The sequence below is a fragment of the Pleurodeles waltl genome, chromosome 4_2, assembly GCF_031143425.1.
Source record: "Pleurodeles waltl isolate 20211129_DDA chromosome 4_2, aPleWal1.hap1.20221129, whole genome shotgun sequence".
NCBI lineage: Eukaryota > Metazoa > Chordata > Amphibia > Caudata > Salamandridae > Pleurodeles > Pleurodeles waltl.
Window position 1 is genome coordinate 869,652,946 of NC_090443.1, and position 19,333 is coordinate 869,672,278.

Consider the following 19,333-nt stretch of genomic DNA (forward strand, 5'->3'; position numbering starts at 1 on the left):
TTGGTGGATGTTTTCTTTAGGAGGGGTCTGATCCTTGCATGTTTCCAGTCTTCCGTGTGGAGGGCTTAAGTGATGGACGTCTTGAAGATGTCTGTGAGCTTGCTGCTGATGGTGCTGTTGCTGAGGTTGAATAGGTGGTGTGGGCAGGTGTCTGTGGACAATCCAGAGTGGACAGAGTGCGTGATGTTGACGGTGTTCTTTGTGGTGAGATGGCTCCAGATGGTGATCCTGTTGTTGGCGGGGGCGGCTGAGGGAGTCTGTAGTGGTGGGTTGGTACGTGAAAGTTCTGAAGACAGTGGATAGCTTGTTGTGGAAGTAGTTGGCAAGGGAGTCACATAGGTCCTTGGGAGGGGGCTGATGCTGCTTTCTTTTTCTGGGCTTTTGAAGAATTCCTTGATGATGCTGAAGAGTTCTTTGTTGTGGTTGGCGCTGGGTTGGATACAGTTAGCTGAGACGTTCCTTCTGTTGTCTTTCAGGAGTCTGTGGTACTGGCTGAGTGACTGCTTGAAGGCGGTTTGGTCGGTGGGTTCCTTTGTGGTGCACCATCTCCTCTCCAGTTGTTTGCAGTTATGTTTCAAGGTTTTTAGTTCCAGGGTGTACTAGCCACTTATTTGGAGGGTCTGTCGATTTTGAAGGTTTTGCTGGGGTCGACTCAGTTGGCTCTGTCGGAGAGCCAGGTGGTGAAGTTTTTTAAAGCTTGTTCAATATCCGAGGAGGTGTTGAGAGGAGGGAGGAATTGAGGGCGCGTGTCCATTGGCTCTTAGATACTCTGTCCCAGCTGTGGTGGGAGATGCTGATTGGTCTGGTGGCATGGCTGCAGGGCTTTTGTTTAGGTAAAATGGACTATAGCATGGTCTGTCCAGGTGAGCCCGGTGATGTGGCTGTATCTGACTCTGTTGCTGGTGGTGAAGATAGGATCTTATGTTTGTCCTGTGATGTGGGTGGATCTTATGTTTGTCCTGTGATGTGGGTGGGGTCGGTGACTGAGTGAGGCTGAGTTTGTTCATTCTGTCCAGAAGGTTGGCGGTGTTTGGCTCGTCGAGGAGGAATTTGAGGTCTCCAAAAAAGATGTAGTGTTTGGTGTTGATGGCTTGGGCCATGATTTCAGGGAAAATATTGCTGAAAAGCGGGGTCCTTGATGTCTGTAGGCGAGGGTGCCTTTCATGGTGGTTTGCCATCTACGTTGAGCTGGAAGTTGAGGTGTTTCATGACAGATGTGTGGTTGTCCGTCGCTGTGGTGCAGTGGACGGGTTCCATGTGGATGATAGTGATTCCAACTCTGTGTTTGTTCATGTGGACGCGGTGAACAGTCTTTTAGCTGAGAGATGTAGCTGTGGCGATGTCGGAGGCCAAGTTGAGCCAGGTCTCAGTGAGTAAGATGATGTAAGGGTGCTAATGGTGTCCCATATATCGGTCATGTGCTTGCAGAGAGATTGGGCTTTAAGTGGGAGGCAGTTGAGTTGGTGGGGCGTAGTTGTTGGCTGAGGGGTGGTTTTGGTAGGGTGCGTTGTTGTGTTGGTGTTGCAGGAGATCGGACAGCGATGGCAGGTGATGGGTCTTGTTGTATTGCGAGGAGAGGTGTGGGGTCTGGAGTTCAGGGTGGTGAGCTCTGATCCGGAGTACCAGAGTTCCTGGTGTTGGGCGCGGCCCAGGCACAGACAGGCTTGCTTTTGGCACGGTGGCCTCCATTAAGCATGTCCTGGCAGGGCCCCTGGGGATGCGGTTAGCGGGAGGTGGGAATTGGGAAAGTGGCAGGAAACACGAAACGACAACGGCCGCAGTGGCCCAAAAATGCCACTAACTCACCAAATAAATGCCACTAAAACTAAACTAAGCCTGATTTAGAACTGGGCGTACTGATTACTCCATCACAATGGTGACTGATATCCCATCCGCCAAAATCTAAATCCCATAGGATAGAATGGGATTTAGATTTTGGCGGATGGGGTATCCATCACCATTGTGATGGAGTAACCTGTCCGCTGAGTTGTAAATCAGGCCCAGAACAACTAAACTAAAATAATTCCACTGGTGGGCACTAAGCAAACTGCTCAAAACTGTCCTGAACAGTAACCCTGCCACTGACAGAGGCAGAGTAAAATCTCACATTGAGGGATATGTTTTCATTTTGATTACCTCTGTTTTATCATAGGCAGTTTGACAGGCTTGTAGTAGCCAGCTGTGTATTCACTTTGAAGATCAAGAAATCCTTGCACTAGGATGGACTTGCCTTTGGCATCTACCATTTGATTTGAGAGTCTAAACTTGAAGCAAGTTGGTGGTGCTCTGCACCAGCGACACCAGCATCCATCGATGATCATATTGCAGATGAGATTATCTAAAAAGCTCTGATGTTGTTTCCTGTTGAACAGGCTAGTGGGGCCTGGTGAAACACCCAGACAGGCCAACAACAGCCTGAGTGACACAAAGTATACTCTCACTAACCTACCTGCTTACAGGTGGATGCCCCATGTTGAAGTGAATGCTGGGGATGGATCCATTAAATAAATGCATTATGAAGTTGCAGCACAGGTCCTTACAATCTTTCATCTGAAATCAGAAATACTTGGGCAAGTCACCCTCCACACCCGAGGGTGAAGGAATGAACTCTGCTCGTATCAATCACACGGAGTTTCAAAAATGCTCATTAGATGTCCCAGGGTTGACTTCTCAGTTTTCTTGGAAGGACGGTGTTATAAAGTACTACTACTTTAGGGTCAAGAACATTCCCTTTCTTGATCTTGGTTAGAATTCCTCTTCATCTAATATCACACACTTGTGATGTGATACAGAGGCCAAATGCTGTTCTAATCTTCAGTATTACACATAGTGGAGTACATGGACTCACCCGTAATCTTGACGTTCTAAGCCAAAGAAAAGTTGCCTCCGATTGATGTGGAACCCACCAGACTGCCATATGAGTGGAGTGGGTTATTGCTGGGCTTCTGTGGATGATATTTCCTTTTGGGTAGTTATGTGCAAGTGTCCATAACTCATTCTGTCTGATACATGTGTGTTCATTAGTGCCTCAGTAACGATTCCTAGTTATCTGCTTTTCTTTGCACAGTCCCATATTCTTGCCCTTCTTGACTTCTGTAGTCCACGTCTATCTGTGAAATTGTGACCATCATTTGTGTCGAAATTCCCACGTGGAACTCGCATGAGTCATGAGATGTGGAATTTGTACTGCTACATTGGGAGATAACGTGCAGTTTTCCCATATATCGGGCCTGCTCCTGCATGATTTCTTTTATAATTTAGTTTTTGCTTTTCCTTATTAATGCCTGGTAAACTCTTAAACTGGTGTGATTGCATCTCTATGCTCAACGTGGGGGAATAAGATTATTGAGAATCGAGAATTTAAGTTTAGAAACACCTATATTTGTCTGCTTTAGCACTAAAGCAATCCTTTTCCAGAGAGGCTCTGAGTTATTAGAATTTCATACTTCTTAATCTAAGACTCAGCCACAACATCTGTGGTGAGTAAACAACCTTCTTGGCAGCCCAAATAGATGACCACCTTTGACACCGCTCTTGTGGGTTTTCTAATTGTCCTCTCTGAAGAGACTACTTGACTTGTATTCAGCTGTTTAATGTTGTTGACCTCACCTTATTAATCCTTCTATGCCCTCTCCCACAGCCCATTCCCGCTCCATTTGTTTCTTAGTGTTCCTTGGCAAACTCAAGCTAACGGTTTGGTTCTCTGTAAAGTGCCTTGTTCCGTCCAGCGATAAGGTGCCATATAACAACTTCAAATAAATAAAAATAATCTCGCTGAAGGTGTTAACCAATCCCTTTCTGTCAAGAGATAGCCCCACCAACCTAAGGATGCTACTTGGAAAGTGCACTCTCCTAAATCAGAACAGCACAGAGAGGGCTAGCCTGGAAGTAATCACTGGATATTATGTTAAAGGTTTATAGTTTAAAATGACTATCTGTTTCCTTCGGAGCTGCCGAGCAGTGTGGTCTTATCTTTACGCTTTTCTGCTGAATTACAGGCACGCAGTATGTTTTATCGTACATTGCAAAGTTTTTAAATGAACCGCATTTACCCAAATCTGTGATAAATTGAAATAATATTGGAGTAAGCATGTGTCTTCTGTATTTTGATATCACAATTATCATGCTCAGTGCCCTGCGTGCTACAGATCAACATTTTGTTTAATTATCTCTTCAAAATATTAAGCTTCTACTGCTTTCACATGTATTTATTAACTCTGTTCACATTCTGATTGCTTCCAGATTCGCTTGATGATTTAAGAAGCTCTTACACATTCTTTTGTTTGTTGCTTATGTCTGCGGTGATGATGATCATAAGCGTCTTCAATTTGGAATTTTATTCTGGTAAGTTTTGGTCATCATTTTAAGGTTTCAGTTCCTCTTCCCCGCGGAAAGTAACCATATTTTGGCAGCGCATTGGATAATATTGATCCTCTCCATCCTGATTCAATGTTTTTTGTAGAGCTAGGGCTTTGTAACCCTGTGTGAAATTAACTAGCATATGTTAGGGTACTAAGAATTAAAGCTATGCTGCCTCCTTCCAGTGTTCTTAAGCATTGTCTATAATGATTTTGAGTTACTCGATTGGTGCTTTTGACTTAACCCAGGCTTATCTGTCCCATGTTTTTATGCAGAGTTGGAGGACATTTCCTACTGAAGTCACGTTTATGTAGATTGTACAGGGGGCTTATTTTCCAGTTTAGCTGATGTTGGTAAATGAAGGGTGGTAGAATGGAAGCAATACAAATTTTGCTTCCTTAATAAGCGCACACAGAGCAAGGCGAAATGCTAGATTGAAAAATAACCACATTGAGGGTGTACAGAAATATGATAACATAAAATCTCAAGTGTTAGCTTTTTTTTGTTCTATTTAATTTATATTGGTTCCTGTAGGTTTTGGGATTGGCCAAGTATGTTGAAATTCTCAGTGCCTAAAATGTAGAATCCCAGATCTTTTGTACTGTTAGGGAATTATTTTAAGTGTGGCATAGAGAGATGGTACATTTATGTTACTGATGCTAAGGCAGGAGGGTTGATGAAATATTTTGGCAAGTATTTCTGTATTAAAATAGTTTATTTATTTACTAGTGTATTATGTCTTCCTGGATAAGCTTAGTTGTGCTTTCTGCTTGCAGTTGTGCCTTCGATTCCTTGCTCTCGATTTGCTTTGATTGGAAAAGTGATCCACCCACATCAGGTTCTTCATTCTATAGTTCATGCCATGATGGGAATGCTACTAGCTTGGTGTTCTGCAGTTATGACGAAGAATAGATACCAGTATCTTGCTGTGCCGTGTTCTTCTACAGAAAGGTGAGTTTGCAATCTTCTTCTTCATCTCATTGATTATTTTAGCTTTTTTTCAGTGATGTACCATTTTCTTCCTTGTATTAAAATACATATGAAAATCTTGTTAATACCCAAAGGTTAACACACAATTACATTATTTTTACATCTGAAAACCCAAATTAGTCAGTGTATTACTGATTTATAAATCCAAAATCTTTCATACAATAGTTGATGACTGGTACAAAACCTGTGGTCGTCTGTATAAAGAGGGTGATCGCTGTGAAGTTTTCCTCTTGTGTCAAGAAGGAGGGATGCAGAGGCAGGACGACCTTTAACTTAGAATCTTTTTAATTGCTGTTTGTAACTTTCAGCATGTTTAAAAGTGTAGGTTCTGCTGCTGGAATGTAACTGCACTGACAAATAACCCTCCTCCTCAAAAAAATCCTTTCTTTCTTCTCCTTCACTTTCTTGCTCTCTCCCCTTCGTCACACCCTCTTAAGTCTGAAATTTTTGAGACATCTTCCTGCTCGGTTGCTGCCAGAGTTTCTTGGCCTCAACCTTCATTCACCATAAGCGTTTGTCAGGAAGCATACCAGCATGATATTAAGATGCACAGGGTTGATGTTTAAGTCCCAGCCAGAGTTTTGCACTATGTAGCTCCTTCCTTATAATCCAAGTCAGTGGATAACCCGTGACCCTGAGGGAGTTTGGAAGGTGGAAGGTTGTAGGAGATTGTTTCTATAGTAGGTGGACAAAGAGGCCTTTGCAAATCCTAATCCCCTTCCAAATTTAATTTCCTGCCCCTTCCTGTAACTATAAACTAGAATTCAGATCTTATTCCTTTTCAGTTGAATCTTTCAGCCTACTATGCTTTAAAGTGCACTACTTGATTCGTATTGTGCTCCCTTTCAAAGAGATATGCTTACGTGCAAGTCAATTTTTAATTTCGCTGTAGATCTTCAGTGACCATACTGGACATGTCATAGTCAAGAGACTTTTGATCCTAGGCTGCAAAATGTATAATGGTGATTAATGTCTGTGAGCTTTATTTTTTCATCAGTGATGATAGTTCCTGCCACATTAATTAATGAAAACCTGTCTTTATCTCTAGCCCAGATGGATCCGTTATACACATGTGCCTTAATGAATACCACCTTTTTATTCTTTTGGCTGGAGCTTTTATCGGATATAGTTACAGCCTTCAGTTCTTTATCCACAACATGAACTATCTGCCTTTTCCAGCTATACAGGTAAGACTGCACAATGAGGATTCTCATTTATGAATGTTTGACTGGCTTAGCCCTCATTTAAGAATTCAGATGCCAGTAGCATGTGAGTGCCCTTCTGCTTCTCTTTGCTAAACTTTTATATTAGTGGAATGTAGCTGATTGTACTTGACTCAACTTGTTCTTTTGTTAAGAGCTTTCAATTGAGGGTGTGAGGTACTGTTATTGAAACTTGAAACCTCATGAAGAGTAGACTGTATTTCTTTTATACCCTCTGCTAAAGGTGATCTATGACCATGGTAATTGTTTTCGATCACAGGAACTTCATGACTATGGTGCAGTCCATAGACTCATTTTGCCTCTGCCATAAAATCGTATTCAGAAGTGAATTGAGACCAGAGTTAGTTTTGATCTTTCATGCTCCATCTGTTCCTGTGTATTTCTAGTATGTTGGGCAGCTACCTGCAACATTTCTAAAAGGTGCATTTATTTTCTTAAAGGCATAGCCTAGTTGCAGGCATACTGTGTAAACGTAATAAAGTGCTGTTTTAGAAAATGTAGATACAATTCTACTAGGCGTGCAGCAGAACTAATATGCACTTCAGTAAAATGGAGAAACTTATAAATCTTCATTGAGAAGTTTTTGGGCTCAATATTGGTAAAATACACATGTATTTCCTAAAATAAAATACTATACAAGCATGTACACACTTTGTGTAAAAAGTCATTTATGAGTTGAAATAAGTGATTGCTTATATAGTTATTTCTGAAACAGGTAAATGTAATGGTCCTTCATTTGTCCATATACATTATCTCTTTTAACCAAATTAGACAATATCACAAACACATCTCAATTTCTTTAAATTAATAGTTTATTGGAAACATTTAGCAGCCAATCCACACTTTTTTTTTTTTTTTTTTTTTTTTTTTTTTAAACCTTTCTTTTGTCCTTTTCAGTATCCAAGAGACGTATCTGTTATACCGTCCTTAATGAAGTGTAAAGTGTCCCAGAAGCTTGTACAGAAAGCAGGTTAGACAACCAATCGAGGCATTCAACTGGAGGCCATTAGATCCAAATGTTTAACCCTCCCTTACTCTCCCTGCTCACTCAAGGTATGAAAGCACCTTCTCAACCCATGCCAGTCTGAGCTCCATCCTGGCCCTACACCTAGGAATCAAACAGATGTACTACTTTGATCATGGTAAATGCATACCCATGTTTACCAACTTGGTTCCTTTGACTTGATAGCCATCTTTCCTTCTGCAGGTGCCCACCCCGCAGATCCAGGTTGTTATTTTGAAACGTACACAGTCAGTCACCGCTGCTTGGTCTTCAGGTCTTGTGTTTTGTGGGGTGGCTTCTCCCTTCAGGAGCTGACCACTCTTTACCAGAAACTGGTTAACCAGGGCCCAGTTTGCATTAGGAGTGGAAAACCCAATCTCCACACAGTTGGATGTCCCTGCTGATGGCACTAAAGGTCAGTTTCTCAGCAGAGTCCCTTTGAATAGTCCCTGCTGTAGCCAGGATGTGATTTATCCGTTTTCTCTGTCCCTAGTTGTCCTGGAATAGGTATCACCATGACCAGTGAGGTTTGGGAGTGGTGCTCAACCATGCTCTGTACCACTTCATGCTCCATATGGTAGGTATTAGCCTGTCGAGATCAGCCCGTTATGTCCCACCGTACCTCCATTACAAGTTGGATAGTCCTCTCCCCTCTCCTTCACCAGGCTACTGCAGGCTTCATGGTTTTTCCTTGGGGCTCTATTGTCACCCAGCCATACACAGTTCATGGCTCTTTTGTTTCAGATCCCTTGCCCCCAGTGTCTCACTTGCGAAAGGACAGCCTGTTTCTTTTTTGTCCCATGCCAAGGCTTGACTTTACAGGCGTGTCCTGCTAGCATTTTGGAAGTGGCATGTGCAGCTCCACACATCTGAATAATTCTGCCTAATTGCTTTTCTGTAGGTCTGGGAGGAGATCTGAGATCAGACTGAAGCCATTTCACCTTCCACATCCACTGCTTTCTGTGCGCCGCCTGCAAGACTGTCTGCTCCGCTCTACTTTTTGCCACTGCTGGTCCATCCCTCTCCCACCCCTAAATGGCAGTCCTACATAGGTGTTAGGTGGCCTCAGCCTCAAGTGGTGGCGCAAAGCCTCAGTTGATCTGAAACCTTCTTGCAGCTCCTCCTGATGCTGTGGTCTCAGTAAGAATCAGTAAGGGCCTGTGGTTGATGTACCTTCTATTGCTGGAGGGGTAGAGAGAAAGTGTACAGACAGGGCTGACTACACCTCCATCTTGGATTCATTTTTTTTTCACTTGCAATAACCTTGTACTTTCTTGAAGGTTTGAGGTGTTTGGGAAAGGAGTGTTAATAATTATAGGGAGTCTTTCTATCCATGTCAACATCTTTTAAAATAAGCTAATTTTATAGCTTGATTCTGCAGATTTGTCACACACAAAATATCTTTGAAAAGCTATTTTCACCAATGTCATTTTCTATAACACTAGTTTTATGAACTTGAACTTCTCAGCAAACGTCATGTGGCAAACCTTGGCAAAATTCTCCAATTTAATGCACACATTCAAAATAATTAGTCCATTTGTGATGATTCTTACGAGGAGGCCCTGGGTGTATTAGATATTGTCTTTTCCTTCATCTGGTAGATGGACTTCCTTCTTAGTTCACTACAGCTACCGCCTTCTTTATTCAAAAATCTGTTTAGATTAAGGTTTGAAGATAAAGATGTTCTGTTCAAATGATGTATCTGAAGCCTATGTTTGATCAAAGCAGTCTCCAGCCTCTGAGTCACTATTTTATAATTAGATGATGCGATGTTGCAACAGGTTTGCCTTTTCTGTATAATTGCTATATAGAGTGGTGTGATCTGGGGATTTGTCTGTGAAAGATCTAGTGTGTTTCACATTTTTCACACTGTTTGATTTAGCTTTTTAACTCCTGTCCTGGATTTTCTAAAGTGTCTTTTCCTTTTTTTCAGCAATACAAGTACTTGTGCTTTAGAAGATCATTGTCCCTTCTGATAAAGCATGGTTGCGTGGAATCATTGTATCTTGTTCGGAATTTTTTTATTACTTACTACATGTTGGGTAAGAGGCTTTCTTTGATTTATTACTTTTGCAACATAATCTAGCTCCTGCAGCTTGTTACGTTTTGAAAAAGTGGTTAAAACAAGAGCATAATAAGCTACCCCCTCCCCTCCAGTCTCTGTTCTTCTATGTGTACTTTTTGTAAAGAAAAGTTTGCAGTGAGGGCCATCCAGAATACTTTGAATGGACCCGTTGAAAATGGCCCCAGGATGTGGAGTTCCAGAGCATTTCAATCCTTGTACCTTAAAATCAATCTATACCACATCCCAAAACACACAGGCGCCTACAGCCACATTATGATGTTATGAAAAGCTATTTCAGTTCTTGCTTTACCTTTTTAGGATGATTAGCAGTGTTGTACTTTGATAATGTTTTGACTTGATTGATGCAAAAAGCAGCATAGTGTTTCTACATCACGTGCCATGCCAATTTCCTTTGCAGAAATTCTTTTGGTATTCTGCTAAATGGAGCCCTTTTGGAGAGCTGCAGCTCTGCCGCACTGACAATCCTGAAAATAGGATTTGCTTGGATTTTAAATGTCTTTATATGTATAGCCATAATATGGTTAGGCAAATTAAAGAGACCGCTCATGCAGACGAATATAAAAGGTAGCAAGAAATAAGACTGAAAGTTTCGACTCCTTGTCTCATCTCTTCACTGGCTTTTAAATTTGCAGCAGAGTCGCAGTGGCACGAAATGGCATTAATAATCCTCATTCTTCTTATAAACCATGGTACATTTTCTGTGCCAATATGGAATTCGACAATGCAGAGTGTTGGCAATGCCTGTACGCTTGACTTTAACGTGCAGCACCCTGAACATTCACAGGCACACCAATCACATTGGTAGAGTTCCCCCCCAGTAAACTCTGAATAAGAGCCCAACCCATGAAAGAGTGTCTGCCTGCTATAGTGCGATGGAACCCAGGCCTAACCAAGAGTGCATGAGAAGAGGGACAAAGCTTGTGAGAGGGCAAATCTGGCAGAAGCTGAGATCCCGAGGACAAGTAGCAAGTCCTAGTGCTAGAAAATCCCTTGTGTACCATGTAGAGTGTTTTAAACAAGATCTGTTTATTCAGTGGTAAGCTATGGAGGAAATCAAAGTGGGATATAACTAGAGCACACTGAGGTGAAGTGACACGTTACACCTGCATTTTGAACAATCTTAAGGCAATATGTTGGAAACTGGCTTTCTAGTTGGCAGAGTTATGCACACTGACGAAGTAGGGACCGTAATCATAGTCAGATAAGTCACAGCACAACCTAAATTATCCTATGGTCACCCTCCGTAGCTTAGCACAGTGTAGGCAGGATTAACCTAGAAGGTAGTGTGTAAAGTATTTGTGCAATATCTCAAACAGTAACACAGGGAAAACACCACAAAAAGTACTCCATACCAGTATAGCAAAATAGATCATATTTATCTGAATAAAATAAGACCAGAATGACAAGAATCCAATATGCACGAAATCACTTTTTAAAGGTTTAGTTGGGTCTTAATCCATAAGAATCAGTGATTGTGTCTTTTTAACACACAGTATCTGGGATGTGTATTTTGCTTCACTACGGACTGAGATGAAATACACACACACTGAAAAGAATCTCTGGTATACAACTCTTAGTCTAGGAAATACATTTATTAAATCACTCTGCAAGGCTCGTAAAGAAAGGTCAGTACAACCGACAGTGCACATGCAAAAATGTGCGCAGCAATAAAATGAAAACATGTACAAAGAATTCTCTACTTCAATTTATAAACAGCAAATATATATTTTCATGCACAATGCAAAGCAGATAATAAGAATTAAAAAATCATGACCATGGGTCACAGTTGAATCTGCCTCATCTTTCTCCTGCCAACAACAGGCCGTTGACCCCAAGATCGACCTTGAAGAGAAAGAGATCTATTCTTATGTGAAGATTGATAGGCATCAGCGTCCCGATCCTGCCAGTGGTCTGAATCAGTTCCTCGTCAATCTGGTCTCAGTCTCTTATATATCTTACAAAAGCCAGAGTGGAGATTTCCAGAAAACCCCTCCCGCTCCGCAAATTGTTGTTAAAAAATGCTGAGGACTTCAGGTCAATTTTGAAAGGAACACGTTCGAACTGGCCAGGATCCCAAGGTGCTCTTCCGAAACCAAACCGTTCCCTGACGTAACATAATCTTAGTACATTCTTCTCTCTCTAACTCCCCCATGTTATGCCTTACCCTTTGGTGAGAAAAACACGCAGAGTGAAAACATGAGCATAACCATGTGCGCAGAAAAAATACTTGCAGCTTCTGCACTTCTAACATCTGCACCTCCAAACTGGCAGTGGCTAACACAAAGTTAGACATAAAGTAAAGTCAATAGGTAAATTGAAGCTAGTGGTCACCAATGTGTGCTGTTAAACTAAGTGCAACGTGAAGTCAGTGGTCGAAACACAAATATCATTATGGATGTGTCAAAAATAATGACACTGGAGGCCGCAGAGGAGGTGATGTGTCGGAAAGTAAAACAATGTGTTGATTCTTTTCTTGTTGGCATGATGTGTCGATTTCTGGGTGTTGAGCCTTGGCTCATTACTGCGGTGCAGGGATATTTTGACGCCCCAGGACGATGCGTGTAAAATCCAAAATGTACTGCAATGATGAAACTGGCACTGTGGCGCTTTATTTATTTCCAGCCGCTAGACAGGCGCTGTGCCAATTCTGCAGACGATGCGTCAATTTTCCCGCACAGGGGATTTCCTCCTTCTGGTGAAGTGTTTGTTAGCCTTGAGACTTCTTAACAGGAGGCAGGCTCAGTCCAAGCCCTTGGCAGACGTGTGGTATTCAACACCAGACATATTGTTTGGGGTCAAGGATAACAAGAGTTCATGGTTATTTTGTCCTTGGGACAAGTAGGCCCAACCCCCTGCAGCAACAAACTCTTTGGCTGCCAGTTTACAGGGAATGTAACTGTCTACAGTTACGGTAATATTTGTGTCCATGTATTAATGCTGTTCGAACTTGTATTTATGGTTTGTTAATGCAAAGCCTTTATTATTAGTGGGAACAATCTAAATAAACGTAAGGTTACACTGCACTACTGACAGTAGTTCCAGTAAAAAAAAAAAATGGGTACACACACGTTTGAAAGGTTTCACAATGAGGCTACGCATAATGCTCCCAGAATGATCTCTGATTAGATGCAGATGTTTGTAGAAGCTTGTGAGCAACATTGATGATTCATTGCTTTCAACATGAAATGTTCACAAAAAAATGCAAGTAGGAAAAAACGTTGTGCTCATTTATTGTGAAATTTGAGGTACTATTTCTTTTAAGCATCATTCGGTAAACTGTGTTGATGCATCGTAGCATTTCCCAAAATATTCATAATAATGGAAAATCAGCAAGATTATGGAAAACCTGAAAATAAACAAGCACTGGCAAAACCAACAACCTGACATTGGTTGTCAGTTTTGTTTGGTTTTGTCAAAGCGTATCTTGTTTTGATATGGTTTTTGTAACACTTTATTGTTGAGAGGTGCCAGGCCCTCAACATTGTAACAAACATTGGCAACAAGCAAAAAAAAATGTTGCTCCCGAAAAGCACACAGTAGTTCCTGGCACTGAGCAAAACTGTGCCAATATGCTCATTGTGGAAGGGCAGATTGCTCTCACTCACAGTAAAGCAAGCCGATAGATGGATAGACAGAGGAATAGAATTTTAATAAAATGTCTTAGTTAATGCCAGACCTAATTGGGGACCCAATTTTAAAGAAAGTCACAAAAGTGCACCCATGGTATATGTATTTGCATTAGTGGCTTTAATGAATTCACAAGAACTTACAGAAGTGGACCAGGAAATCCTATTCCTAGAAAATATTTGTGAACTGTATTTTAGCACAAGTGCATATGGATATGTAGTAGACTTGCTCCTGCGAAAATCTATTGAGCATTTGGTAGTTCACCTTACCCCCCCACCACTTTTTTTCCCCACCCGTGGAAGAACTTGTATTTCTTCCCTTGTCAGGAATACATTTCCAACCGTTCGCGGCATGGGAAACGTTTAGAGAAGAGCTGATGAAAATCCCTAAATCATGCAGTTTAGTAGGTTTGCGCAGACTCAAAGGCATTCCAACCCTGGAACTATTGCTTATTGCTTCCTCCAGACCCAGTATGTAGATTTGTGTTAAGGTGGCAAAATAAGGAAATTACTGTAGTAGGGATTCAAGTTTCTAATATTCATCCCTGCTATAGTATTAACCCTGGCATAATCAGAGAGGTTATTATCAGAGCTCTTACATAATGAGATTGCTGGCATAATTTGTCACCGCACTACATGACACCAAAGAGACAAGTAAATGTTTTTTTTACAGGACCAGTAGATTTATGAAGCAACCTGTCCCATGAACAAGTAGATATGTTAGTAAATTCCACACCCCTGCCTTGGAAGTCACTTGTGGGGGAAGGCAAAATCCTTCCAGAAGAGTCGGGGGGCTGCAGACAGCAGGGCAACAAGCAGGAGAGCAGTCCTACTGAAAATGCAGGTCAGTTGAGTCCTTTGGGCAGCATGACTGTCCTTCTGATAGAGTCCAGTTGTAGGTCCAGCAATGTCTGAATTGATGGGGTCACAGACCCAGTATACATACACCCACGTGTACCTTTGAAGGTGGGGAAACTTCAAAGAGTGGTTTTGAAGTGCACCGGTTCCCCTTTCAACCCAGTCCTGCCTGCCAAGAAATCTGGGGTGGGGGGAGGAATCAGTCCTTTCTGCGAGGTCAAACCACTTGCCTTTGAAATGTAAGTGAGAGCCCCTCCACCCTTCTTGTCCAGGAAGACCCATCAGTATGCAGATGCAGTTGAGTGTCCTGTGTTTATGGCTGTCTGGGTGCAATGCATAAAGGGAGCTGTCAACCAGCACAGGCCAGACGTAGACTCGAGACAGGCTGAAAGGCACAGAGAGCAGTAAGTGCAGAGAAATGCCTACTTTCTATATGTGGCATTTCTAAAATAGTAATGTTAAATCCAACTTCACCAGTAAGCAGGATTTCTTGCTACCATTCCAGCCATACCAAACATGACAATGCCACTCCTTTCAAATAAGAAATTACCACTTAAAAGTATATAAGGGAATTTCCAATACTGTCCTATTAGAGGAGCAGGCTTCACACTTTTGAAAATGACTTTGGGTGTTCTTCACTACCTGGACATGTAAAAGTTGCATGTCCTGCCTTTTACTTACATAGCACCCTGCTCTATGGGTTGACTTGTATGTAATAAAAGGGGGAGTTTAATGTTTGGCAATTAGTTTTAAATGCCAAGTCGAAGTGGCAGTGAACTACCACACAGGCCCTGCAATGGCAGGCTTGAGACTGAGACATGGTTAAGGGGTTAGTTATTTGGGTGGCACAAATCAGTACTGCAGACCCACTAGTAGCATTTAATTTGCAGGCCCTGGGCACATCTAGTGTACTTTACCAGGAACGTACAAGTAAATTAAATATGCCAATTGGGTATGAGCCAACGTTACTGTGTTTATGGGACAGAGCATATGAACTTTAGCACTGTTAGCAGTGTTCAAGTGCCCAGAGTTCTAAACCAACAAAAACAAGGTCTGAAAAAGAGGAGGAGGAAGGCAAAAAGTGTTATCCTTCGGAGAGGGCCATTTTCCAACACAGTGGATAACACATATAGGCAATTCCAGAAAGACTGCATTGTTATAATCCAAACTGGATGAGATAGCTGCCTGGATCAATAACCCTCGCCCTACAACTCAGAGGGAAGAAATAATTTTCCTTAAGCTCTTCAAGTAGGACTATCATCAGGACCACTGGACTTATGCGGCAGAGGAAGACCAAATTGTGCAGCAGGTTTGCCTAACTTATGCAGCAAAAAAAGGCAATTTGCGGTGTTAAACAGCACATTTTGTGATCCTATTACTCCTTTATTTTGTCATTTTAATACAGGTTAACACTGTCTGGTAAACCCTTTCACCTCATTAGTACAAGTTTGATACCAAAATGCACAGTAAGCAATAGGAACGGGACCAGTCAGCTTTTGAAAAGAGCCTTCTACAGCAGCGGCAACATGTCACAGCATTTTTAGTAACTTTTGATCCGTTTGAGCTGAAAAACAATGTTTTGTTAAAATCTACAGTTTATGTAGTAGCTGATGGATTATGTGATATGCATAATTATGCAGAAAACGCTGCTGGTGCGAAATAGCATAATTCCAATGGCCCCAAGTAACAAATACTAGTGATGTAGTTGAAAGATAGGCAGAAGGTAAGATCAGTGTTTCTAGTAACACCAACATGTGAATCATAGTAGTGAGACAGAGCATGAGCCAAGTGACAGAGATTACCAAAAGGAGTTACAGGTCTAAGGATGAGTCTCTATCTGCGTTCAACTTGAAAAGGTTATTGGCTATCCAACATGCAACTGACTAAAGCAAGGTATTCCAAATGTTTCCAGGTCAAGTCAGACTTAACTATCTTTTGTCTTATTGCATCAGGAATTGAGTATAAACTACATATATTAACTAAAGAGGGCTGCAAATTAAACTCCGCCTAGTAAAAAATATTTTTTAGTCCAGGTTTAACATTTGTACTTTTAAAAAGGATTAAGTACTTTAATTTGAACACAGCTAAATACTAACTGTGAAATCAGAAATGTACACAATGACAACCGGGCTGTCTAGTACTACTTGATCTAGAGATATTTGTCTGAAGGTCTTGGTATAGACCCTTTCCATGGGTTTACCAATAAGTTGACAACTGGATGATTTTCCTGTTGCAGAAGCGTCAAAGAGTTCAGAGTAAAACCTGACTGAGGATAAGAGGCAGAATAGTCTATGGCTAACTCTGGGAGCCGTTGTGGGCTTGGAATCTCAGAACTGAGCAAAACAAAGATAATACATCAGTCAACCATTTTTTCCTTCAAAAACCAAAACTACCTTAATGCACACACAACTAAATACTATTGTCTGAAGGATAATTATCAACTATTCAGCATTTACTATGTTAGTAGTCTGCAGACACGTTTCCATTCAGTGGCAGCTATTCAACTCTGAGTGGTGGGATACAATGAAAGATTTTAAAAAGTGGGGACTATTAAATCACATTATTGAATTGATAGGAGAAATGTCAACGCTTTTCTGTCTTTTGTAATGCACAACACTTTTGCTCCTTTGTGTTCACAAAGCATTTGTTATGGGTGCTGTAAAACACAAAAGGGGAAGAGAACTAACACTTCTATCAATTCTTCTTCTATCAATACATCACTTGGCATTCCCATGAGCTTTGCAGAATGCAAAATCTTGTACCTTTCCTGTGATTAGCAGCGTACTATCTTTTCATTTTGAAGCAGACTGTTCTGGATTCTGACCAGCAGTGTCAAGTTACAGAGGTGCATGTGTTTATCCAGTGTTGAATAAGCAGGGTCGGATCTGCATGAAACTGACATGCCACCTTATCCTTGGACTGCGCAATGCAGTCAGTGGCCCATGACTGTTATTTTGGTGCTACAAGGTTGATAGTTTGCAGTTGATATTTTGTTTGGGGTATGGGAGCTGTTCAGAGTTAAGCCCTGTGTCATGTTATGCACAGAATGATGTCCATGCAAGCTTGTGTTTGTGCTGCTTGAAAGTGCCTGGCTGCCTAACCTCTCAGTGCAAGAGTTATTCCAGGTGCACACTATAATTTATTATACATATCATATTTCATCTATGTGACTAAGGGCAAATGTTAATTTGAGAGAATGCAAATTTCAAGGGTGGAGGGGTATGGCGCCAGTACCCTAATGGATGCCTTTGTTGTAGCCCTTGTGAGATTAACCCTTTTATTTGCAACTCTGTCTATAAGATCTAGTGCCTTACATTTTGATACCTTACCAGGTGCATTAATTTTTTTAAATATGTTTGTTAACTTTTTAGAGCAGAAAACACTAAACAAACAGCTCACCATGCAGCTCCACCCCTCCCCTGCCACATCAGGTGCAGTTCTAATTCAGAATTGGCTAAAAATATTTTCTTGTCCTTGCTTTTTGTTCCTCGGACTGGAGTGGTCATACACCATTTGTTCAACAAAAGGAGGTGGGGTGAGGGTGTCAAGCCCTGCTTCTTTATAGTAATAAATTGGGTACCAGTAACTCATTCCATTACCCAGTAACTTCGGGTTCCCTCGCCTTTCCAGTATCCTTCATCTTCAGCATCGTGTCCTACTCATTCCATATGATCTACCATGTGTTTATTTTTTTATGTGCAGCAGTTTGAATTTTGGTTTTCTTTTTGCAGTATTCCTTTAATTGATTTTTGTGTCAAGTTTGTAAACAAAAAGGAAGTTCAGTCAGTAAACAAATGTGGTAGTAATGACCCTTATCTCTCTCCATTGCCTCCCAAGCAGGCACAGGTAGGCATTAGCACAGGACAATGAAGTGCAAGGATGAACAAGTGTAGTAGCCTCCCAAAAGATACACAACCACATGGTGGAAGCATTGAAGTGGAACTCCCTGAAAAAAGAAGAAATGGGAGCTCACCTCTTGGCAAACTAACTCCTTTTTTTTTTTTTTTTTTTTTTTTCCTCCACCGGCCAAGAGATGCCTCAGTTTATGGCATGAGTCAGCTTTGTTTCTTCTGAATATGGCAGTTAACATCTTAGAGGCACCCATTAGCTGTATAAGAAAAGCCCAGGCCTAGCCACCCTTTGTTTCAAAGTACCCGATTTAGATGGACCCCTCCAGAAGAGAAACTCCAATATTCCCTTAAGCTGACCCAGAATTGTTTTCAGAACATTCGAGTAACTGAGCATGACCACCACATTTGAATCATGGTACCTCTTTCCGTTAGACATTGCCACCAGGTATTGGGAGCTGTAATGAAGTTGTGATGCAGTGGCACCGGTGTTATGAATAATTGATATAAAACCTTTTCAGCTGACTTCCTATATTGAGCCCTCATCTTTTACCATTAATAGCAAATTGAAGTCAGAGGGGTCAAGGCTGTATACTCAACCCCACCTCCCCCCAAGCAGGATACGTTACTGCAATTCTATACTTTGAAAATATTCATATGGGTGAGCCCACTGTATTGGAAGCAGTGTTCAGGATATGCAACTTTGTATGTGTATTATGTGTGTTGGAAGGATGACCCTGAGCTGGTTCCTCGCGGTCACCCTTAGCAGTGCTTGTTGTTCCGCCATTACTAGACCGCACTCATTTATACAATGGGATTTATGCATATGTTTCCTCCAGTTTTTTAAGTGTGGCTTTTAGTTTATTTTCTGTGTGACCCTTCTCAGTTGCTAAACTGGCAGACGTTTCCAAGACCACTCTCCTGTTGTCCTTAAAGACATACCAGACTATGGCATAAGGGAGTATTTTAGGATGTGTTCGCCTTAAAGAACTGTGAACTTGCTTTATCTTTTTAATACTCTTTTCAGTTTATATTGCATTTAACAGAAATGCCATGCTGTATAATCTCAGCAATTTTGTACACACAAGCTATGTTTGGGTGGGAAACTGCCTTTAGAACACAGTCGTTAGTATGCAGTGCCCATTACCATAAAGGTAAATACCACAAAGGTAAGCATTTGTACCTTTACCACATAGGTTTAAAAAAAAAAAAAAAAAAATTAATATCACTTATCATATTTAGAAAACAAAACAAGCCTACATGGAGGTAGTGGTAAAGGGAGGTAAGAATATTTTTCGGATTTTAAGGGTGGGAAAGTTAAATGGTAATTTTAGGGTTTA

General features: G+C 41.3%; 1 protein-coding gene across 1 annotated transcript in view; it reads left to right on the plus strand.

Moving 5' to 3' along the window:
* NDC1 (NDC1 transmembrane nucleoporin) overlaps window positions 1-19,333 on the plus strand; it is a 168,252-nt gene that overhangs the window by 10,293 nt on the left and 138,626 nt on the right. Inside the window, exons 3-6 of the mRNA XM_069232644.1 lie at window positions 4,243-4,344; window positions 5,136-5,310; window positions 6,398-6,536; window positions 9,509-9,617. Coding sequence (XP_069088745.1) covers window positions 4,243-4,344; window positions 5,136-5,310; window positions 6,398-6,536; window positions 9,509-9,617 — 525 coding nt within the window. The remainder of the gene's footprint in view (window positions 1-4,242; window positions 4,345-5,135; window positions 5,311-6,397; window positions 6,537-9,508; window positions 9,618-19,333) is intronic.